This window comes from Egretta garzetta, unplaced genomic scaffold (assembly GCF_000687185.1).
Source record: "Egretta garzetta isolate BGI_Z169 unplaced genomic scaffold, ASM68718v1 scaffold371, whole genome shotgun sequence".
Taxonomy (NCBI): Eukaryota; Metazoa; Chordata; class Aves; order Pelecaniformes; family Ardeidae; genus Egretta; species Egretta garzetta.
Genome location: NW_009258616.1, coordinates 303,633 through 325,220, shown reverse-complemented (window position 1 = coordinate 325,220; position 21,588 = coordinate 303,633). Strand labels below are relative to the sequence as shown.

Sequence of the window (21,588 nt, the reverse complement as noted above, 5' to 3'; positions counted from 1 at the left end):
GTGCAATTTCTCTTCATTTGTTGTTACTTAAATTCTTTGGTAAGGTTTGATAGTAACCCTACCAAAGCTAGAATCAAGAGGACATAGCTAAGAAAGGCAAGGGAAAAGGGATGACATAGAAACAACAGGGAAGAGATGAATGAACTGTAAGGGAAGGAGATGGCAAGATGAAACAACAGCCTGCCAGTATAAGCGAAAGGCTGTGGAAAGGGGTTTGATCACATCCACAGTACCGTGCTTTATAACCTCACAAAGCCAAAGATCCTGCTGCAGATCTAGTGTGCTGGGTGTTTGAGCGCTCACTGATAAGGCTTGTGTAACATGCCTTGCCCAGATGACCAGGGAACAGCAGGCTCTACAAAAAAGTAGAGCTCTGGAGTTCTAGAGAATCTTTCAACCCTGTCCTTGTCTACTGATACAAGCATTTTGGTCATTCATTTTATCACAGTTTACTTCTTTATTTTATTGTTGTGTTCCATACAATTTCCTTTCTTCATTAGCTTAGTACGCCAACTCTCTCCAGAATTTTAAGGACCACAAAGTATTTTCTTCTGTTGTTTTCCTCACACACAAAGCTCTTTACCCTCTGCACATTAAAAATGTTTTGCACGCATGTGGAAAACCTCATTGTGTGTTAAGCACAATGCAAAGGAGGGTCTGAGGAAATGACAGCTCTCTAAGGAGTACTGCATTTCAGAAAGATTAACTTCTTTTTTTTCTCAGTATGTTTATTAGAAAACTACAGCTGCACCAAATGGAAATAAAAAATTTTAAAAAGGTATCTCTCAGTCCTGTTAAGAATGTCTGCCATTGATGATAATGGGAATTGAGTTCAGAGGTAGAAACTGGACAGAGATATCTGTCTTTGGTTTTTACGGTGTGCCAGTGATTACTTATTCTTCATTCTGTGATTTGTGGAGGATTATGTTTACTTAACTTCTCTTTTAATTATGCCTGGGAAAATGAGTCTGTATGCCTGCTGTAATGAGTCATCAGAAGACTGCGTTCTTTCATTAATATTTTTTGATCTGTTAGGAGCTTTTCTGTATCCCTGGAAGATGTTCTTAAACTTTTCTTCAGTTAATCTGGGCTCTTGTCCTTTCACAGGGCAATCCTTCCTTCTTTTCATTAATAAAAAGAAAAAAAAGGAATGTATGAAACTTTTCTAATGCAATATGTTATTTTTCCACTTAATATTACTACCAAAGTGTTTCAGTTTGTCCATACATTTAGAGTTGATAATCCCTTAGTGTGGATATGGTCATAACCTTAAGAGCCAAGTTTAATTCTTTTATTTCTTTTGTGCAGGTCTTGTATTTTGATGTAAATACAACTAGTTTTAACACTGTTGTATGCACAACCATGGCTTTGCATAGTTCTGACAGCTTAAATTAAGCAATGTTCCATTTGATTTCAGGCCAACAGAGCATTCATCTTTTTTCAGTGTACTAACACTGTGCCATTCAAAAATTCCTGTTGGAAAAGCACGCAGTCACTATTCTGCTGTTTGTGCTGTTCTTATAGTGATCTAATAGACAGTAGTTTCCTTTACCTCTTTTTCCAAGTGCCAGGCATTATGCTGGTTTGCTTTGGCTTCACCACACAGCATACAACTCCGTGTGCTGTTTTTGTAGACTCCTCCTTCACTTTGCATGAGGGCTTACTCTTGTAGTATTTGGGATTCTTTATTGTGTCCATGGGGTCAAAGTACTGTACGCTATCCAGAAGTGTCAGTCTGCCTGGAAAATTCTGATGGTTTCATAGAAGATTTTTTTCCTGGCTTTTCCAACAGCGCCTCTCTGATTGTTTTGCCACAGGTCTAAATCATAAGCAAGTTTTTTACATAATAACAGACAGTTTTCTGAAACCACAAAACTCAGCCCTGAAAAAAAACTGTCTTCAATTTTTTTCCTATTCTCCCAAGCCCTCTCGTAAAAAATACATCTTATCTTTCATTTTTAAATATCGTGAAGTCTCAGAGTTTTTATAGTACAACATGAATGGTTTAGCCACTTTTTCCTGGATAAATTTGAAACTATAAAAACATGAAGTGCACCAAAACTGTTGACTCTGGTGTTTTCTGGCAGGCTTCTATTATTTGCAGATAAATATTCCCTTAGTTGCATCCTTTTCTAATTACTTGCCATATTTCCACAGCTGCAAATTTCAACTGCTCTTTTACTACTCAGGAAAATTTTCTGAAACAAAGAATATTTTTGTATGTACTAATTTCTCTCTCATTTCTGTTTCCATATGTTGTGCATTCAGGGCATAAACAGTTACATTTGTGCTGAAAGAGAAGCCATAGGCAAGTTATAGACAGATCCTTTCTTTTCTCCTTACTTCATCAGTTTTTTAGTACAAGTTCAACTTTAGGTTCAACCCAACTTGTTCATGAAAATCTCTCCTAAAACTATTACACCTATGGTTGGTGATGTCTATAGGAATTAGGAAGGAATTAAAAAGGAATATTCAAAAGGAATAAGCTGAACATACTCTTCATTTTTTTCAAGATCTATGAAAACTGGTATTTAAGGAATTGTTCCCTTAAGTGACCACTTCATGCAAGAGGTTAACTGCAGTTGCTGATAATTTTAGATTTTCAAAACATAATACTGACAATTTATGTAAATCTTTGTTTTAGTAGAGCATAAGAAGATTTAGTAAAGTCTAAGAAGTCTAGAAACTTTTGAACATCACGTTGTCAAGTGTTACACTAACACAAGCCATGTTTATCAGGGAATACGATTAAAAAGCATATACATTATATATATATATATATATACACACACACACACATATATATATCACATGAAAATTTATATCTCCTTAAAACAAAACTGACAATGGAGCTCTGTCAACAACAAAGCTTTAGCAATATTCCCCTTTCACTATGACTGTGAAGAATTTTTAATTGCAAGATAGAGAATGGAAATCATTCCCAGGTATTACACAAGAAGAAAAATGATGCCTGCTGAGAGCAAAGATGGTGCCTAGTTATATAAATGTACTGCATAACTAAATTATTTTGGGGAGAAGATTGGAGGATTGGTTTTTTGTCCTTGAGTAAAGCCAGGAAAACTGCATTGTTTTGAAGGTTGTTTGCTAAAACTTATGTTACTGTTGTCATTCTTCTCTATGATTTCCATACATCCCTAAGCACGTACTGGGTACTTTTGGGAGTAAAACAAACAAATAATCTCTTCCTTGAAGAGTTACCAACTTAATTCACTATTAAATTGTATCTGCTGTAATGAAAGAAAGAAAAAAATCCATAGAGTTAACCTCAATGAGATGACATAGTTCACAACAGCTTAACTCACAGCAGGATGTGTAACAGACACCTGAGCTGAGTGCCAAGCAGGCAGAAGTGACTGGGGGCAGGGCTTTTCATCTGCAATACCCTGCTCTGACTCATTTCATGCAGTGTCATGAAAAAGGATTTCTAGAAGATTAATTGCACTGACAAGGCTTTCATCCTTTTAAGCACCTTGCAGATGATCTTCACTGGAAACACAGGACTTCTCTCCAAGGTGGAAGAAAAACAAAACAAGTGGGCAGGAATTAGGGTGTTGAATCTGTTCAGTAGCCAAGCAGAGGAATTGAAAAAAAATTCTGGGGCACAAGTCATCTCATTCTAAAACCAAGTCAGATGAAATGTGATGTAGAAGCACCTACATCTCTTTGTTGAAAGTAGAGGTTACCTATGTAGCTAGCTCAAGTATAGACACCTATGCTAAAATTAGATGACATGAACCTCATCATGATTTACTCATGCTCCACTATGGACACCCTCCACTATGGACAGACTGCCATTGTGCATATTCCTAGATTTTTTTAAAACTTTTCTTCTTTATGTTGCATTAAAACAAAAATTTAAGAGGCAGTTTGCAAGTAATTCAGGAGATAAATGCTTATATGATTTGTTTTCCAAGTAAAAGTGGGTGAATGCAGATTATTGTTTGAAACAGTGCTTGTTTGGATGGCGGCATTGACATCATGAATGGACAAAAAGTGGGAGTTGGCTTCTTGGTTGTGAATTAAAACAATAGAATAGAAATAGGCTGTGAAGAGCCAGGAAAGCAAAGCCAAGTAGTTTATATTGATTATAATGAAAAAGGATCAAATGGAACAATGCACAGAATAAAATGAGTTGGTGAAAGGCTAGAAAAATAATATTTTCAGAAATACGCCTGAGCTGGGGTATTACTTTCAAAGGCAGAGAAGTAATAGCCTTTTTCTGATCTGGAAAGAAAGAGGTATTTCAACAAAATTGAGGCAAGACTATGAAGTATGAATTTTAAGATGCTGATGAAAAGTATAGAAATAAGGGAGGAGGACCTCAGACAGAGAAACAAAAATTTGGAAACAGTGGAAGGTAGTTGTCTGATGGAAACTTGGAAAAGAAGAGTTGAATCAGAAAAAAAGGGCAGTCACAGAAACCAGGGAAGGAAAATATTTCGGCAAAGAGGAAAACAGACTGCAGTGTTGGAAGAGACTGGCAGGTAAAGGAGGATGAGGATGGAATTTTGCTAGGAGAAGGTTACTGCAAAGCCACAATTTCATTGTAGTGTAGGGGGCAGAATATTGATTTCAAAGGATTCTTGATCTAAAATTCATACAAAAAAGCTGCTGACAAACATGGTATATACAAATCTCGGTGAGCCTAGAGGTGGGAGGGGAAGGAATACAGTAATAAGTGAGTGAGGTGGCAGGGTTGAGATGGATCTGGTTTTTAAATAGAAAAAAACCACTGTGAATAGAAATAGTCACTGTGCCAAAGGGACTGAAAACATAAATAAATAGGTTAGAGAAGGTATGATCAAGATCAGGAGACTGAATGGACAGGAGACAGGTAAGAAAAGCTGAGATGAGAAACTTCTGTGGTATGAGAAGAGAGTTTGCAGGAGAGGAATGGGAAAGGAAATAAATAGGCTGGGCTGGTGGAGGAAGATCACAGAGGATTTCATCAGTTTTCCTTAAAAACCTGAGTACCAGGCCAAAACCACATTTTATCCCCATTTTTTTTTTTGGCAAATACTAGTTCATTTATACACTTACATGAAGATTCTTCAAGTTCTTGAAATCTCCTTCTTTAATTTCAGTGATTTTGTTGTTCTGTAAGTCCAGCAGAGTTGTGTCAGGAGGAAGGTCTTTCGGCACTTTTTCCAGACCTAGGGACAGTGAAAAGAATAAATAATTGACTTTGAAAGAAACTTTAAATAAGGGTCAGAACTTTTCTTAGCAGAATTTACCTTTCAGGAAACACCGTTTCTAGAATTCATTTCCTGAATAAGCTTATGAAGACTTATCTGAAAGTATTTCTGTCTCCAGCCAGTCAAAGGGAGTTTTGTTGTGCTATGTCAAATCAAAATTTATTTATTCACATTTCCATTATGCCCTTTTATGAGAATACATCTGAGTTATATCTTGAAGCAAAGGATTGAGTTTGAGAAAATTATTTCTAACATGTTTAATTCAACTGAATTGTGTGAATAAAAATTGCTTTCAGAAAGAGGTATGGTATTTATTAATTTCACTGTGTGTTAGCTTTTGTGGACAGAGAACACTTCCTGCTATTTAAAAGGTAGTAGGCTTTTCTGAAAGAAGTACGATAGTTAATTATAATCATTTCCAGAAAAAATACTTTTTCTTTGACAGTAACTGAATAACTTGCAGTAAAGTCCACCTTAAAAAAAACCAATCCACCTCCCCCTTTTTCTTTCATCTAAAACTATGTCCAAGTTTTCTGGAGAACAAATCTCTTGGTTTCACTACAACTGCCAAAAGAACATCAGACAGTTTAAATTAAAGACTCTCTTTGGGACTATTTTCTGAATAGCTGATATGTAAGTCCGATGAAGTAATGGAAATGAAATTATTTAGTGTTAAATAACACTTGCTTTACCCGGCTTTCCTTTCATACTGTGACTTGGAATAGAGCAGATCTTTTATAGTCATTCTGATTTACCACAAAATTAAGATGTTCTTTCCTAACTAGGTTGGGTTTGGTTGGCTTTTTTTTTAACAGAATGTGAGATGCTAAATTAATGGTTGGTAGGAAAAAATTATAAACACTAATGAAGTCTCTATATGGGCATCTAACAGAAGTGGACTTCTCTGGACAGAACAGTATTTTTACCAGAAAATTTTTTAACAAATACAGATGAAGTTATATTTGAACTCTCCTGGGAAAGATGTCTCTGCAGTGTCTCCCCAGTATGATGGTGGACTGCATGATATTGTTCTCAGATGAAAGATATATACATATATTATTATCTTTTTAAACCTATATATTTTAAACTCAAGCATGACATTGCAAACGCAGTGACATATGCTTGCCCAGAGAGAAGATATGCTTTGCCAACAATGGTTGTGGGGAGTCTCCATCCTTGGAGATATTCCAAAGTTGACAGGATAGCCCTAAGAAACTTGATCTGACTGACCTTTCTCTAGCAGGGGGTGGACTAGACAATCTCAGGAGGTGACTTCCAAACTCAACAATTCTGTGATTCTGTAATGTTTAATGTTCATCACAAATGTAAGTGTTTTCACACCTGGAATGTAGGTTTCTTTGTCAAAATCCAATGTTAAGCAAAACCCCTTGTCTTTCAACCCTTTTTAGAATATAAATGTATATGCAGATTAAAAAAAAAAAAAGGTTGGCTTTTATTTTGCAAGTATTACAGCAAACCATGAAAAGAAGTACATGTTTGGTACTAGATTTAATCCTTTTAATGTACATAAAGAGCACCATTCCATAGTTACTACTACAAAACTTTACCATAAACTCTAGAAAGGTCACAGTAATGTGTACTGGAGCTTTATACTACACCTAGTGACACACTAAGAATTAATTCTAGATATGGCCATATTCTTAAAAATATTTGCATGCAGATGAGTCCTCCAATTCATTCTTAGGTGTCTGGTCTGAATCTTCCAAAGTGTTGAGCATCTCACAGATCCCACTGGTGGCTGTTACTGCTGTTTGGTGCTTAGCAAATTCTGGAAACAAGATTGCGTTTTTATTTACCTATATATGAGTGTAGGAGATCTAAACTTTTAAAAAGTCTTTGCTTCTTTTAATCTTACTTTTGAATTTGTAATATTAGTCTGTGTAGAAGATATTCTGTTGTCTTACCTTTAAAAAAGGTTGGTTTCTGACTTTAAAAAACATTCTATCCATTCTTTTAAATCTATTTTTCCACCCATAAGTTCTCTAACATTAGCTAAAACATTATTAAAATATTTGCATCTGATATTTATTAAAACTGCGTACATTACAGATTAACCTGGCTGAGTTTTACTCACATCAGGATCCAAAAATTTTAAAAAGCACAATCATCCAGCCTGGGATGAATTAGTAAAAGCTTCTACATAAAATTACAATAGCCAAAGATCACATCTCAACCTGTTTACCTCACTGATGATCAGTGCATGAACATATATGATACAGATTAAGATTCTTCATATTACTAAAATAACCTTTCCTCATTCAGTCATGGACTTCATCTTTACTGAAGGCAGTTGCAAAACCCTCATTACTTTCAGAAGTGTAGGACTAGAGTTCCAAATATACAAAAATGCGATACCGTATAATTTGTATGTTGGTTGTCTTTGGACAGTTTCTGTCCTCAGCAGACAGGAATGATGTCAGCAACCAAAAATTCTTTCCCCAAAAGCACTACTTTTTCAAGGTCATAATTTTCTTATAGAAGTTGTTACAGTCTAGCAACTTTTATAGCATTTTTCACATATAAATACAAAAAAAGTTTTAATTATTTGCATTCAAAGTACTATGTTCTGGTTGTCAGTACATTAGTAGACTGGTATCTGCAAATAAGTGCTTATGGCAGAAACTAGGGCCCATAAGAGCTATACAGCTGTCCTTTGTGTGATGCCCTTGGACCATACTTTGTAAGAACACTTGGATTGCCACTGAAGGGATAATTTGCCAGAGACTAAACTTCATACTAGCTTTCCAACCATACATGTTGGCTTCACATGTCAGCTTCTAAAAGCTCAAGTGTTATCCCTGAATAAGATAGAACTGATAATTTCTAGGAGCAATGAAGTTAAACTTTAAATGTTTTATAATGATAAGACAAACTTAATAATCAGATATCCATTTGTGAAGAGTGACTTATAAAAGCTTCTTATCTTGTACTAGAAACTAGAAGGATGTGCAATGCAATAATTAGCTTTGCATGCAAATAATATGATTTCCATGCCATAAAGTTTAAACTTGCTTTATTACCTATCTCATGTATACTCTTTTATGCATTTCCTGAAGTTGCTTTTGAAAATGTTTCAGAAAACAGCTATAAAAATTGTATATTTTTTTTCTGGACTTGTCTGAGTTTTGAAGAGCAAAGCGCAGAGGAGTATAGGATGCACCCTTGGCACTGGAGAGACACTGAGTTAACATTAAGCACTTTAGGACATCCTCCAGCTGAAAGCTACATCAGCTGGAGCTCTCCAGTGGAGGAAGAGTTTATAAATGTGTGGATCTAGACACTGCCTTGTAAAATCAGCAGCTAAATAATTCAGGACTAAACTTGTCTGAGGTGTGGCCTGGATTCAAGTGTTTCACCACTTGTCACATCTACATTGGCTGCAAGAACTGTGCTTCATCTTGCATTTCCAGGTTTCTATATAGGTCCCCAGTTAGATACATGTAGGAGGAGCATTAGTGCAGTGCAAATTAGTCCCTGCGCTGGAGATTTCCTGCCTGGAGAGCAAACCTTCAAACCTCTCTGGTCAGGACAGGTCAATAGACAGCCAGTTCAGATGAATGGGGGAGCCTGAACTACCTTGACAGCATGGCAGAATTTGAACCAAATAGAGAAAATCATAATCCCACTAGAAGCTGAAATGGCTCTTGGCTCTTAGGTTAGAATTAATATTTCCCAGGAGGATTTTCTGACTCCTCTGTCCGGGAAACTGAGATGTTTAGAGAGGAACTGTGGGCTGTCCTTACTACTAATTTCTGAGAAACTCAAATGAAGCCATGTTGTACAGTATGACTGCATGTCCACCTACAAATGAAAGTAGTGTGAAATTTATGTAATACCAACCGAAAGGGGAACTGGTGTTGGAAAATGTCAATTGAGTCACCTCTCAATCATTTTAAGAACCGTTGACACAAGTATTACAGCTCTTGCCTGTGATTTCTTTATACATTAAAGCTTACTTCTTAAAAAGCCATATGAAAACTTCTTATTGCAGTCTGACTTTTTAGGTGAATAATCAGTGCTATACAGTTTGGTATTCAGTCCCCTGAAATATTTCATGCTGCTGGTTCCTAAGATTAACTTATAACTTATTAAATATTTAGATTTTTCTGCCTTTCCCACTGTATGTTAAATTGAAAATACATGATGTCTTTATTTATTTTGGTTGAACAAAACGAAGTCGGTCATTATTTAAGTTGGTAAATACATTTTTAAAAATACTACTTATTCACAAATAAGTAGAAATGGTATAGTTGCCTTCCAAAATCCTTGTTTATGCTGAAATTAAGAGCCTAAGGATTCTGGAAATATCAGGAATTTAATAAACCGGTTCATGTACCATGAAGTCATAAAGACCATTTTGATTTGCACTAAAATATTTCTTTGGGAGAAATCATGACTTATAAAAGCTCAGGAGCCACCAGTTCCTGCAGCACAGATCAGATCTATATTATTCTCTGCAGATTTCTATAAGCAGAAATTTTCTTCCGTTCTACATTATCAACCTGTAGCACTCAACTATTCCCACCAGTGTGCAGGTATGTGTGTAAAAATGCATGCATACAAAAACAGGTAAAGAACAGAATATGACACAGAACTACAAAATAGGAAAAAAAAAATGTAAGTAAGCTTGAAATTTTTTTGTTGTTGTTAGTCAGGATCAGCTGAACTTTTATTATCCCTGGCAGAAGTTTTCCTAACTTTTTCTTACACTACACACAGCACAGATTTTTTGAGTAACAAACACAATCAAAATATATTCATCAAAATCCAGAAGAGCTGGATCATCAACGGGTTTCTTTCATGCAGATAACAAGGGCCCACACTCACATTTGGAAGCACTGAAAGGCTCATTGACAGTCACATAGAAGATGCTTGGTAGGGGGAGGTAAACAGGACCTGGAATCCCTCCTTAGCTGGAGGATGGAGAAGAAGGTAACTTTGCAGAAATCAGGCTTGTCTCTGTCAAATCCTATCTATGTGGGGGTTAGGTTTTTGTCATGATTTTTTAAGCAAATTACAGTGCCTGGCTGTTTAGCTGTGATTGCCTCACCTCCTGGAGAGAACAGAAGTCTGATGTGTCTGGAGATTTTATGAGACCAGAAATTAGGCAGAGAAGAACCAAAGCTGGTATAATTCAGCCCTTATCCAGCCCCTGAGAAAGCAGCAATCAGTGGCTAGGCATCCCCTGTGGAGCACTGCACCAGCCCAGCTAGCATGTGCTCCCATTTAGTCAGCCAAACAGGTGTAGGAGATGTAGCAAGGACTTGGGAATAGTGTGAGGAATAAGGGAAGTTAGGGGGTTTGGTATACAAGACAGGCTTTATTACTTTTTCAGCTGAGGGAATAACCTGCTCAGCTCCAGGAGCTGTGATCAAGTGGCCGTGGAATTGTTTAACCCCCAAAAGGAGAAGAGTGGCATTTGAACCCTCCTCACTGTGAAGGGGTTTCAGTCCACCACCTCTCCAGTTTCTCAGAAGTGAGAGCCACAAGTTAGTCTGCAACTTGGCACGGAGCCACGTTTCTGCTGAAGCCATACGACTATGCAGAAAAGGAATGCAAGATTTATGGGGCCAGTGAGGGAGACTAAACAAATGGGAGTCTGAGTCTGTAGCCCAGAGATGAGGACACTTCCCTGAGAATTGCATCCTTGCAACACTGAGACCACATAGTAAAAATAAAAAATACATGAACAGTGCCAATTATAAACAACTTTAACAATGCAACAGGGCTTGTGGTTTGATTTTTTGTTTGTTTGTTTGTTTGGAGTATTTTCCTTTTTTTTTTCCTCCACCTATCCGTTCTACAACAAGGAGGGATGGGGCTTATTCCTCTGGATAAACCTTCCCTTCCCCAGCTGGAGAGAAGGGGCCAAAAGGCAGAGAGACATCTGAATGCTGTAGCTCAGATACATGTGTTATTACATTGCAACACTCACAACTATTATCACAGGGGCCATAAAATGGGGTTCTTTTCAAGACTCCTACAAACAGCTGCTGCCAGCTGAGGAATTTGGGCTGAGCTACATGTAATCCCCAACCGTGATCATCATCAGCGGCTCTCCCGGCGGGGCCAGCCTCTCCAGCAGCTGCCTGCGCTGCCCGTGCTCACTGCTGTGTGCTCGCCCCTGCTCCAAGCCCAGCTCTGCCCCATCCCACTGACAGGCAGCAGCCCTCCCAGGGTGAATGCCCTTAGTAATGCCCTGAGCGGACTCTGGGGCAAATGAGATGAATGGCAAGCTTGCGGGGTCAGGATACTTAGTCACAGAAAATAACAGGACTCAAGAACTGCTTTCTGGAAGGATGGCAAGGAGCTTAACACAGCTTTGAATGCTTTGACTTAGAAAAGTTCGCTGACACTTTCCCAGGCTATGTGCTTCAGTATTTACTGGAATTTTTTTTCTCTATTGTGTGGGATTTCCAAATGGGAGTAATTTCATTATTTGCATCCTACTATCAATAAAATAAGAAACAATTGCCTCTCTCTACAGAGAATTATCCACAGCCTCCTTCTCTCTCCCACTTATTTGTTCTCCACCTTCCTCTCGCTTGCTAAGAAATCAGCAATAATATATTTTTTCTAAGATATAAAAAGCCATGTCCATTGGAATGCATGAGACTTAAAATTCATCTTCTTAAAAGTGATTCACAACCATTTTTCAGACTTTTTTTTCTGCTCTTCAGTCTGTAACACTCATCTTCCATTAAGATCCATTTTGGACTTATTTTTATCACAGATTATTATTTTTGTGTACCCCTGACCCTTCTCATAGGAAAGTACAAGGAAATTAACTCCACCCCCTGCTGAGGTGACCTCTCTCAAAGTTAGATCTACTGATATGTTACTACACTGGGTTTTTTTTCCAAACATTTACAACATTGCTTCCCAGAACAGAGTGAGAAACATGGAAAAATAGAAACAAATTCACACATAATCTGACAAATGCATAATTGTCCATTGTGATAGTGCTAATAACCATAAAGACCCTAGCAAAGGTTTAAAAATGAATGCATTGCTTTAACTGCTCTTTTCCATTTCCACCCACTCTGTGTAGTGAACACATATTTCGAAGTATAACGGATATTGCAAGCTGCAGATGTTACGAATTATTTTTCAGTGCTAGTCACATTTTTGGTACAGATAGATTCAACCTCCTGGCTCCAAAAGCTAATACCTAAGAGTGTTGTCCGAAAAGTGTTCTTTAACAAGAGTAATGATATATTCTTGAAACTAAAAATCAAGCAACTTCTATTTCTGTGTTTTTTCTAGCTGACTTTTAATTTCAAAGGTCTGTAAGGTGTACAGCTTCTCAAGAAGCACTGAAGTATTTTAGAACGGCAGAAAAATATTCTGAAATAATCATGAGACTTCAGGGATTAAGACATTAAGTAAAAAAATTCAAATATTATGAGTTTTCCAAACTCCTAGAATTGCCAGCTTTACATTTCCCGCTGTCATGGTTACAGACATAAAACATCCCACCAGAGAACAGCAACTGTCCTATGTAATTCATGCAATCTGCCAGCACCATGTGCAGAAATGGCTTTAGTCAACGTGGATGCAGTGCAGATGTACTATCTATGAGTACTCACGCATTAAGGTGAAACATTTATTTCTTACAAGTATTTTACAGCAGTCAGAAGAGAGCATTTCAGTGACTCAGAAAAGTGAGCATTATCTAACACATTACATTTTGAATGATCCTTTGGAGTAATATAATTTGATGTTTGCCTTGTTTGCAGTTTAAGCAGCAGGCAACAGATGACAATTTAAGGATAGCTCCCTCAATCTTTACTTTGGGATTTACCAGAATTAGCACTAACATAATGTAGTGACCATAAAGAGTCATTTGGGGGGGATCTTCTCCGGTTTCAAGTAAACTTACCCCTTCCTGTTCTGACCACATGGTCATTGCACAGCCCTAGTTTTATTATTACCTGAGGGCAAAGATATGTTCCTGGTTATTTTGGGTACTTCTAAACATAACATGGCCACTTTTCATAAATGTCATAAGATTGTTTTCAACCTATTTTCATGCAAGCAAACAGTGAAAGACACTGCTGTGGCTGTGTCTGGACATAGTGAATGACATTTAAATGAATGTTGGGAGAGAATTTCCTGACTGAATCAGGGAGTCTGCAGACCTGCTAGTTCCCTCTTTTTAATAGATGATTTTGTATATATCCTTGTAACTCTTAGGTATTTTTGCTTTGTTATTTATTTTTTTAGTCGTTTAGTGATAGACCTTCAGCTACCACCGTAACAGTCATATTCAGCCCAGAGGATGTAAACTCTCCACTGCACAGTGAAAGAATAAGGAAGAGAAAATAAATTTTGCCCCCTAATCCTGAAAACAGTAAGACTTTAATTCAATTCTTAAGTTCCTTTCCTTTCCCATTCTTACTTCCTGGTGGTAAAGGGCCAGTACAATCTTCCCAATTTGAAGGTGTGGAAATCAAAGCCGAAGACCTAATTGAACTTACAGAAAGAAATGGCATCAGAGTTGAATGATAACATAGCTTTTGACCTACGCCTTTGCTCCTACACCTCTTAGGTAGAGATATTCAGCAAAGAGTTTTGTTACTGCACCACTACAAACATTTTCTACCGTGTCACTCTGAAACATGAATTCATTGAGAGCCTCTTTAGTTTCTGAGGCCCACACTGAAGGCATGTGGCCCACATGAGGCGCTCCAACATAGAAACTGAGGTCATTCGCATTTTAGGTAGTGCAGGAGGTGCAGGCAGAAATTGGTTCTGGGATTGCGTATTGTACATTTCTATTGTGCTGATGATGTGCTGATTACAGAACCAAATTGTAGTGCCATTTACACTTGTACATGTTTTAAATGCTGTAGCATTTCTATAAATAATCTGTTCATTTGTTGTTTTGCCATTAAACCCCTAAGGTTGCCATGAAATTAGGTAGACAGAGAGGTTTCTTGTTTTCACCGCTTCTTTAAATGTGCAGATTTGCATTCCTTTTCTTAATGAAATTAAAACTGCATGCACCCTCTCCTGAACAGATTTTTGTAGCAACTCACAGTACTCCAAGTAGATCCCAGGAAACAAAACCAAAGCTAGTATGGGATGCTCTCCTGGGTACCCTCTCACCTAACAGCATGCATGCAGAGGGCACAAAAGTTCTTTAAATAGTGCTTTTCACCTTTTTTATTCCCTCTTGACGGCTTAAGAAGTTTGCAGTAGAGTTGCCTATATAGTAAATGTAACTCTGCTAACAACAGGGTCATTTGTACAGAGCTGTTCAAGTCAATAATTGGTCCCATAAGTTGAAAACTACAACTCAACCCCCCCCCATCCCTCTGAAAAAAAACCCATGCAGGCATGGCCTTTGGTCTTAAGGTCCCTTTGTGTCTGTGTTCATTGTTTCCATCTCTTTCCTTGCGGAGAAGGAAATGAGCAAGTTCTACTGCATCTATCTATTTTGCTTTCATAGCGTAAAGGACAATAATGCTCTCAGTGAATGAGCCCTTGAATAGAATACAACTGAAAAGGCCTAGAATTCCAGCATTTGTCAATACTGTTTGTCAGGGCAGGCATGTAAAACAGGAGAAATAAGTTTAGAAAAAAAATTGCACTGAATTTTGAAGGATATATTCTTAGGTTTGAACTTAGGAAAAGATAAAAGTATACTTAGATAAATACTCTTTTTTTCTGAAACCTGATTATCTTTTGGCCCACTTCCTTTTAATCACATGACAGATCCAGGGCATGGGTAAAGCAAAATACAGACCAGCGAGTCCAAAATTGATAAAGAGGGGACAATCTCAAATCTGGGTTAGAGAGAGGTGTTTTGAAAATCTGCTTAAAACTCAAAACTTCTCTGAATACCATGGTAACTGGACTCTGCGAGCAGCGTTTTCCTGAGTAGCTGGAGGCTAGTACTGGCAGTTCCTGGCTGTTATCATTGGTGGTTTCCCATAGGATCCAAATTCCTAGGTCTCCTCCCTGTTGGCAGTGAATTCTCAGTGAACATTGGGAAGGAGCCTTCGGACCATTTAGCTCTTCCTAAGACTTGGCTGGGAACCTTTCACAGCTGAATAGCACAGGCTTTATGTTGTGAAAACATGGATAGTTTTTACATAGTTATATGTCTTACCAAGTAATACACCTAGAAGAACATAATACACATACCATAGATGTCCATAACACTAATAGGTGTCAGCAGTGGTTATTTAGTATGTTTTAACCACTGTAATCACCTGCTATGACTTACAATGACTGACTCGCATTTTACTAGCTATCTACTAGCTATTTATTTGTGCATTGGGAAATTTTAGAAATGAACCCTTGCCGCAGTGCAAATGAGAAAACAGTCGCTTCTTGTATCACTTAGACTTGGCAGTCAGGATTTCCATTTCTGCCACTAGGCTTTTTAAATGGCATTTCCTAGTCTGAAGCATGCAAACAAATCTAAAAAAGAAAAAAAAAAAACAAAACCACACAGAGTTGGTAACTGTTACCTTGGAGTAAGCAGCTAATAAAGAAGGGATGTATTTGGAGGGGATTAATTTTCACCTGGAATCATGTTTATCAACTGGAACTGGAACATCAGCAATTCAGGCTGCAATGCAACAAGGCCTGTCTTTTACTGTTACACTGGCAAACGCTAATGACTTTTTGTTAATATAAAGCAGTCTACATCCAGGCCAATATATTTTTTTCTTGGCAATTTTTCAAGAGTGTTTTCTAATTTTTGGGTTCTTTACTTAATAATTTCTCAGGCTGTACTGACCACAGGATTTTAATTTATGCTTTCTTTAACTTCCAAGGCACCCAAAAAAATTGTGTCTAAGCAGAATACATACAAAAATGCTAATAATCCATGGCAAGTTTATTACAAAATAAAGCTGGTAACCCAAGTTTATTTTTTCCATGCTTTAATTTTATCACACATAATTAATCTGAAAGTAAATTGTATAGCCTTGAGTGGTCATTGAGGCCCTGTGTTGGCAGTTTAATTCTCCAAGAATGACATATCCTTTCTGTCACTGACATCCACCTTAGACAGGATGAACTGCCCCATGGGGCGGCCACCTAACTCTCCCCATGACTGTGAAAGGAGCCCAGGTGACTCCTACATACCTAACATCACCGGACATCACTCCTGTATTATACCTATATTACAGATAATACCTATAATACTTCATCTAGATCCTCCAGTCTGATCTCAAACATGGTAGAGTATTACAATTCACCCAGTTAGCATGTGGAAAGCCCAATGACTTGTGTTTGATGACAGCAGAAGTTATATTTGGCTAAACAACGTCATCCAAAAAGGCATTTAGTCTTCAGTTCTAAGGCCATGGCATTGTGATGCAGTGGCTACTCTCAGTATAAGTGATTATATACTTTCCCAGATTTCATGGTTCCATTTTTATTGATAATATCTTTGTTAAATGATCCTGTTCCATGAAATCAGAGGATTTCATGAGAGTCTCAGCTTCTATTAAACATAAAAGGAATAAGTGTCTGGTCCTTACTGTTAGAAGGAAAAAATGCATAAAACATAGAATAATTTGTCCTAAAGGCTTAATAATCATTAATAATGTAAATTAACAAAAACTTTTTTATTTAAAAATTGCATTTGTTAATGTCTGGCCATCTAAGGATCCATGCTGCTTCTTACTACATCTTTAGAAACCTGTAAGGTTTTGAGCTAAACAACTAGCTTTAAAAATTATGTTTTTGAAAGGTTGGTAAACATTCAAATGGCAGGGATTCTAAAGCTAAGTACGTAATAGTAAGTAATCCTACCTGTTTGCTTGAACTCATAAAATGACTGAGACTGATCACCAATGAGGTATGTATTATTTTTCTTTAAAAAGACTTTATGTTGATAACAGAAGTTCAAATCAAGGTATAACCTGAAGTAGATAATTTCCTTTATAGTGAGAGATGAGATTCCCAAATGGAGTCATGATCAGAAACTGGGTGTTCAGATGTTTCTGGAAGATTTTATACAGTGAGATAAATAATCTTTTATCAACAAATAAATTAGCTGTTGTCCCATTACCATGGTTCAGGTGTTGAAAAGCCATCAATTAATACAGTTTAGACACTGTATGTGTTCAGATAAACTGCTTCGTGTTACCGGATCCCTGGGATAATGCTTTACATATCTCTGAGCTTTTCACCCTCTGATCTCAAAGTGCTTTTCAAACACACACTCCAACACCCATGCTGAGCTTTAATATACCCTTCTTTACTTTACAGCTGGAGAAACCCCACATTTCTGAGCTGTGAGTAAAATTCCAGTTTAAGCTGTAATACTGCTTGAACTTTGGTTACGGACATCCACCTCTTGCACACCTTTTCGAGACCACAAAACCTCCAGGGGTGCTCACAGCAAGAGGGTTGGAGGGACTCCCCTATCTCCTCTGAAGTCTCCAAGGAAGGCGATCTCATTCCATCCTGCAGAACACAGACTCTGCTCACTTCCTAAGGGGCTGCCAGATTTATCTGAAGGTGAAATAAATCTCTGACCCCCACCTCCCAATGCACTTACGGAGCATTCTGCATCCGCTGCTGGGCTGAGTAACCACACACGCATCCTCCTGCCTACCACGGCGCTCTGGGAGGAACCTTTTCTTGAGACTCCCTTTGGGACGATAAGACTTTAAATGGAATGGGTAATCCTTGCTAGGGCTTTTACAAGACATGTTTGCCTGGCCAACTGACTGCACATCTTCCCTGTATTTATTATTTTAAAGAAGAGCTGCCCCTGACCAGCTATATCAGCTACTCCCCACCTGTAGTGTGTGCTAATAAGGAAGAAGTTTGTGATTTCTATGGAAAGTCTGTCTATCGCATAGTAATGCCGTATGCTGAGGCATGATTAAAAAGTGAACGTGTGGCTCCCTTTTAGCAATGAGAGGCAGATTCAGAAAAGGCAGTGCTTTTATAAAGATACCCCAGTGGCCTTCCTTGATGAGATTCTGAAGCCTGTTGCACAAAGGTAATACATCTCATATAAAGTAGGCACATGGGGCTCTGCTCTCTATCTGTAAGTAACCACAGCTCAGAGAGAATTCTTCAGGGTGTGAGAAGACAGCATTCTCCTTCCTGCTAACTCAGCTCTTGGCTTGGAGGCAAAATAAATTAATTTGGAGGTATGTGTTTAGGAAGATGTGACCGAAGCTTAAAAGTACGGGAATGCAAAAATTCAGCTGACAAGAGTGTAATTGGACCACTGGGCATTTTTTTCACTGTTTTTATTGAATTTGGATTTTTTTATTATTATTATTATTATTCCCATCCAGTTCTCATGAGACAAGTGCCAAACCTGATCTCTGGACCCTGGATGTGATAGTTCTCCTGTGGTTTATCCACATACCTCTGTGTCAGATAGTTGGATTTCCCTTATGAAGCAAGAGTTTACAAATAACAAATGCCCCTTTGGGCCCAAAAAAAAGTATTCTGAGGAAGAGGAGATCTCTCCATAAGTAGCCCACATTAGGGTCCTCTAGCTGCCTTGCTCTGGCATGCTCTCTGCACCTAAGGGCTTGCAAAGAGCCCTCCTTCCATGCCAGAGAGTGGAAGAAAGGACCCTGATCCAGATTTCAACTTTCCTTTGTGGGATTTAATTTAGTAAGCTCTTAATATATCCCTGGGAGGAGTCTTGTTATTGCCTGCAGTTCTTCTTCAATTAGTGCCCATGGGACTAGTTGACTAAATTTGATAATTTTGGGGGAGGGAGGTAGCTAATTTTGTTGGGTCGGAAATGCCTGGAGCTGAAGGGAGAGGCAGGCTAGGAGCAGTGGTTAGCAGGGAGGTGGAACTGTCTTTGCTGGGTTCATGGCTCCCACGTGCACATTGCCTGCCCAATCGCTGCGCCCCAAGCACCCTTCATCCCACAGCCCAGGTGTACGGTGGGTCATCCTGGCAGGACCTCCACAGTTTGCCACAAAATTTTGAACTCTCAGAGCCAGCTCCTGGCTTTTCTCAAGTCAGTAGGTAGATCTGACCTTGTGTGAGCCTGAGTCACATAGAAACAGATTCAAGGCCGGAAAAGAGAAGAGCGGAGGGCAGATTTACCTGTGAGCAGGCAGCACCCACAGCTGTCCTGTCCCTGCTCACAGGGGTGGCCATCGGACCTGAGCCCTGGTGAGCCTCCCACTTGGGCCACAACCCATCGGGGCTGTTGTAGCCACACGTGACAAGGATGGATGAAACTTAATGCCAAGGCTGCAGAACTCTGAATGGTTATTACTTCCTTGAGTTCTGCCAGGGAAATATTATTTATTTTTCAGAGCTGCATATTTTAAGCCCAGTGAGATCTCTCTTCCTTCATGCCCAGAGGCTGGATGTTATCAGCCAAGCTGTTTCAAAAGCACAATCTTTTTGTTGCAGTATCTGCAGCATGTGGGTTTAAACCAAGCTCAAAATATATCTCGTTCTTATCACCCCTCTCAAAATTATCTGGAAAAAACAGACCTGGGACCTTAATTGCTGTATTTCTGAGTCTCCTTGTCAATATGAGACTCTGTTAACTCAGAAGCATCTGTAGGCAGTGCACTGTAGTGCAACCCTTTGAAAACCACGCGTATGTGAAGGAGAACCGAACGAACATGGGAGCAAGTACAGCAACAAAGGGTCCCTGTGTGAATATCTCTACTTTTTTACCAAGCAAAAGCTGCTTGCATTCTGCAGAATTGAAGCAGACTGGGGAAAAGTTCCCAAAATAACTTACATTCCATCAGCATTAGCCAGTGTAACAACAATAAAACCTAAGACCTTCGTGGCATGTGGGGCACACTCCTCCCCACTCCCCACCCCATGTTTGCTACTATCTGGCACCTAAATGGTAAAAAAAGAGAATATCTTTCAACAGGGACAGTACTGTGAAAGCTTTATGAATGCATGGCTAGGTTAGTCAGTGCTCATTTGTGCAACTTGGCTTGCATTGTTCACTGGGTCTTTGCCAAACATATCTGTTGCGTAATTATGTGGCTTGCTTTAATAAATTCACAGAAGTTTCTAGGGATGTAACTAATGTTTCCCCCTCCTTTCTGTAATTATATGACACCCACCACAATGAGACCCAGGTCCTAACTGGTGGATTTGTGCCATGATTTATAGTAATCATCAAAGCCAATGCTATAACATGGGAAAATAGAAACACCCAGCTATACATTTAAACAGCCAAGAGAAGACTTTTTTTTTTTTTTTAAAAATAAACTTTATAAAATCATAAAGGGAAGTTATTTGTATGTCCACTGAATAAACTCTCTAATTTCCTTGTGAGCAAAACCAACTTTAATTGATTTTCTGCATTGCACACTGACTTAGACTGAATAATACTGGCTTAAACCAAGAGTAGTCTCACTGAAGTCAACCTCATTACTTGAGATTTCTGCATGGGAAAGTCAAATACAGTGATGGCAGGCATGGCTTCACATCCTGCCCGTCTGACTGTGCAGACAAGCCCTTATACGTGAGGGAGTAAGGGGAGTTTGTGAGAAAGGTTCTCATGGTTTCAGCTTGAACAGTGTCTAAGAAAGATATTTAATAAGGAGCTCCAAAATGTGTTCATTGTTTTGGAGTGTTTCCAAGTTCTTTCCTCCAAAGAGCTGGTTCCAGCATATATGATTCAGGGTCGGTTATTCCATGCTCATGTATTCCAATGGAAATGGAATGATTTCTATGTTGAGGTACTAGACAGTATGATTAAGGGTGTTGGAGTTTGGACCATGCAATTTAGAACCTTTTAAAATGTTTCCATCCCCACATCTGACCTCACTGAATTTATTTAATATGCATTTGAAAGAATAGCCTTGAAAAGTTATTTTCTCTGCAACAGAAGTCTGTGGTCTTTCAAAGAACAAATGAAATGTACATACACAAAATATACACTGAAAAATCAACCATTCTTCTTAGTCACAACAAATGCCCATCTCGTCAGGGCTTTATGGCCTACTTCATATGGTACATTCTAGTTAACAGTAGCTGTAGCATATTTCTTTCTTTGACAAAAAACCAGTTACAGAGTGACAGTCTGTAGCAGCCTCACCATCTCAGCTGCAAACCCTTGGCTAGAATGCAAGTATACACCCTGTGAGGATGCTTTTGGGCTTACCTAGGTCAGAGCACTGCACCACGCGAAGATGGCACTGGCAGCGGAAGGGGCACACTGGTCCAAATCCAGACGTGACGAAATCATCCGTTGTAGGCATATCGGCCGACCCTTCATCCTCCAGCATAAAGTCAAAGAGGCCCTGCTGGTGGAACGGCTTGGCCAAGCATGCTGGCAGCAGTAGGACGAAGAGAAGAGCCAGCCTCATGGCTCAGTTCATCGACTCTGGGCAGAACCTAGGGATCAAAGCAGGAGATT

General features: G+C 38.7%; 1 protein-coding gene across 1 annotated transcript in view; it reads right to left on the bottom strand.

Annotated features, from left to right (window-relative positions):
- DCN (decorin) overlaps positions 1 to 21,538 on the bottom strand; it is a 34,066-nt gene extending 12,528 nt beyond the window's left edge. Inside the window, exons 1-2 of the mRNA XM_035903525.1 lie at positions 21,334 to 21,538; positions 5,062 to 5,174 (exon numbers count right to left, since the gene is read on the bottom strand). Of these exons, the coding sequence (XP_035759418.1) occupies positions 5,062 to 5,174; positions 21,334 to 21,538 (318 nt within the window). The remainder of the gene's footprint in view (positions 1 to 5,061; positions 5,175 to 21,333) is intronic.
- Between the last annotated feature and the right edge of the window lie 50 nt (positions 21,539 to 21,588).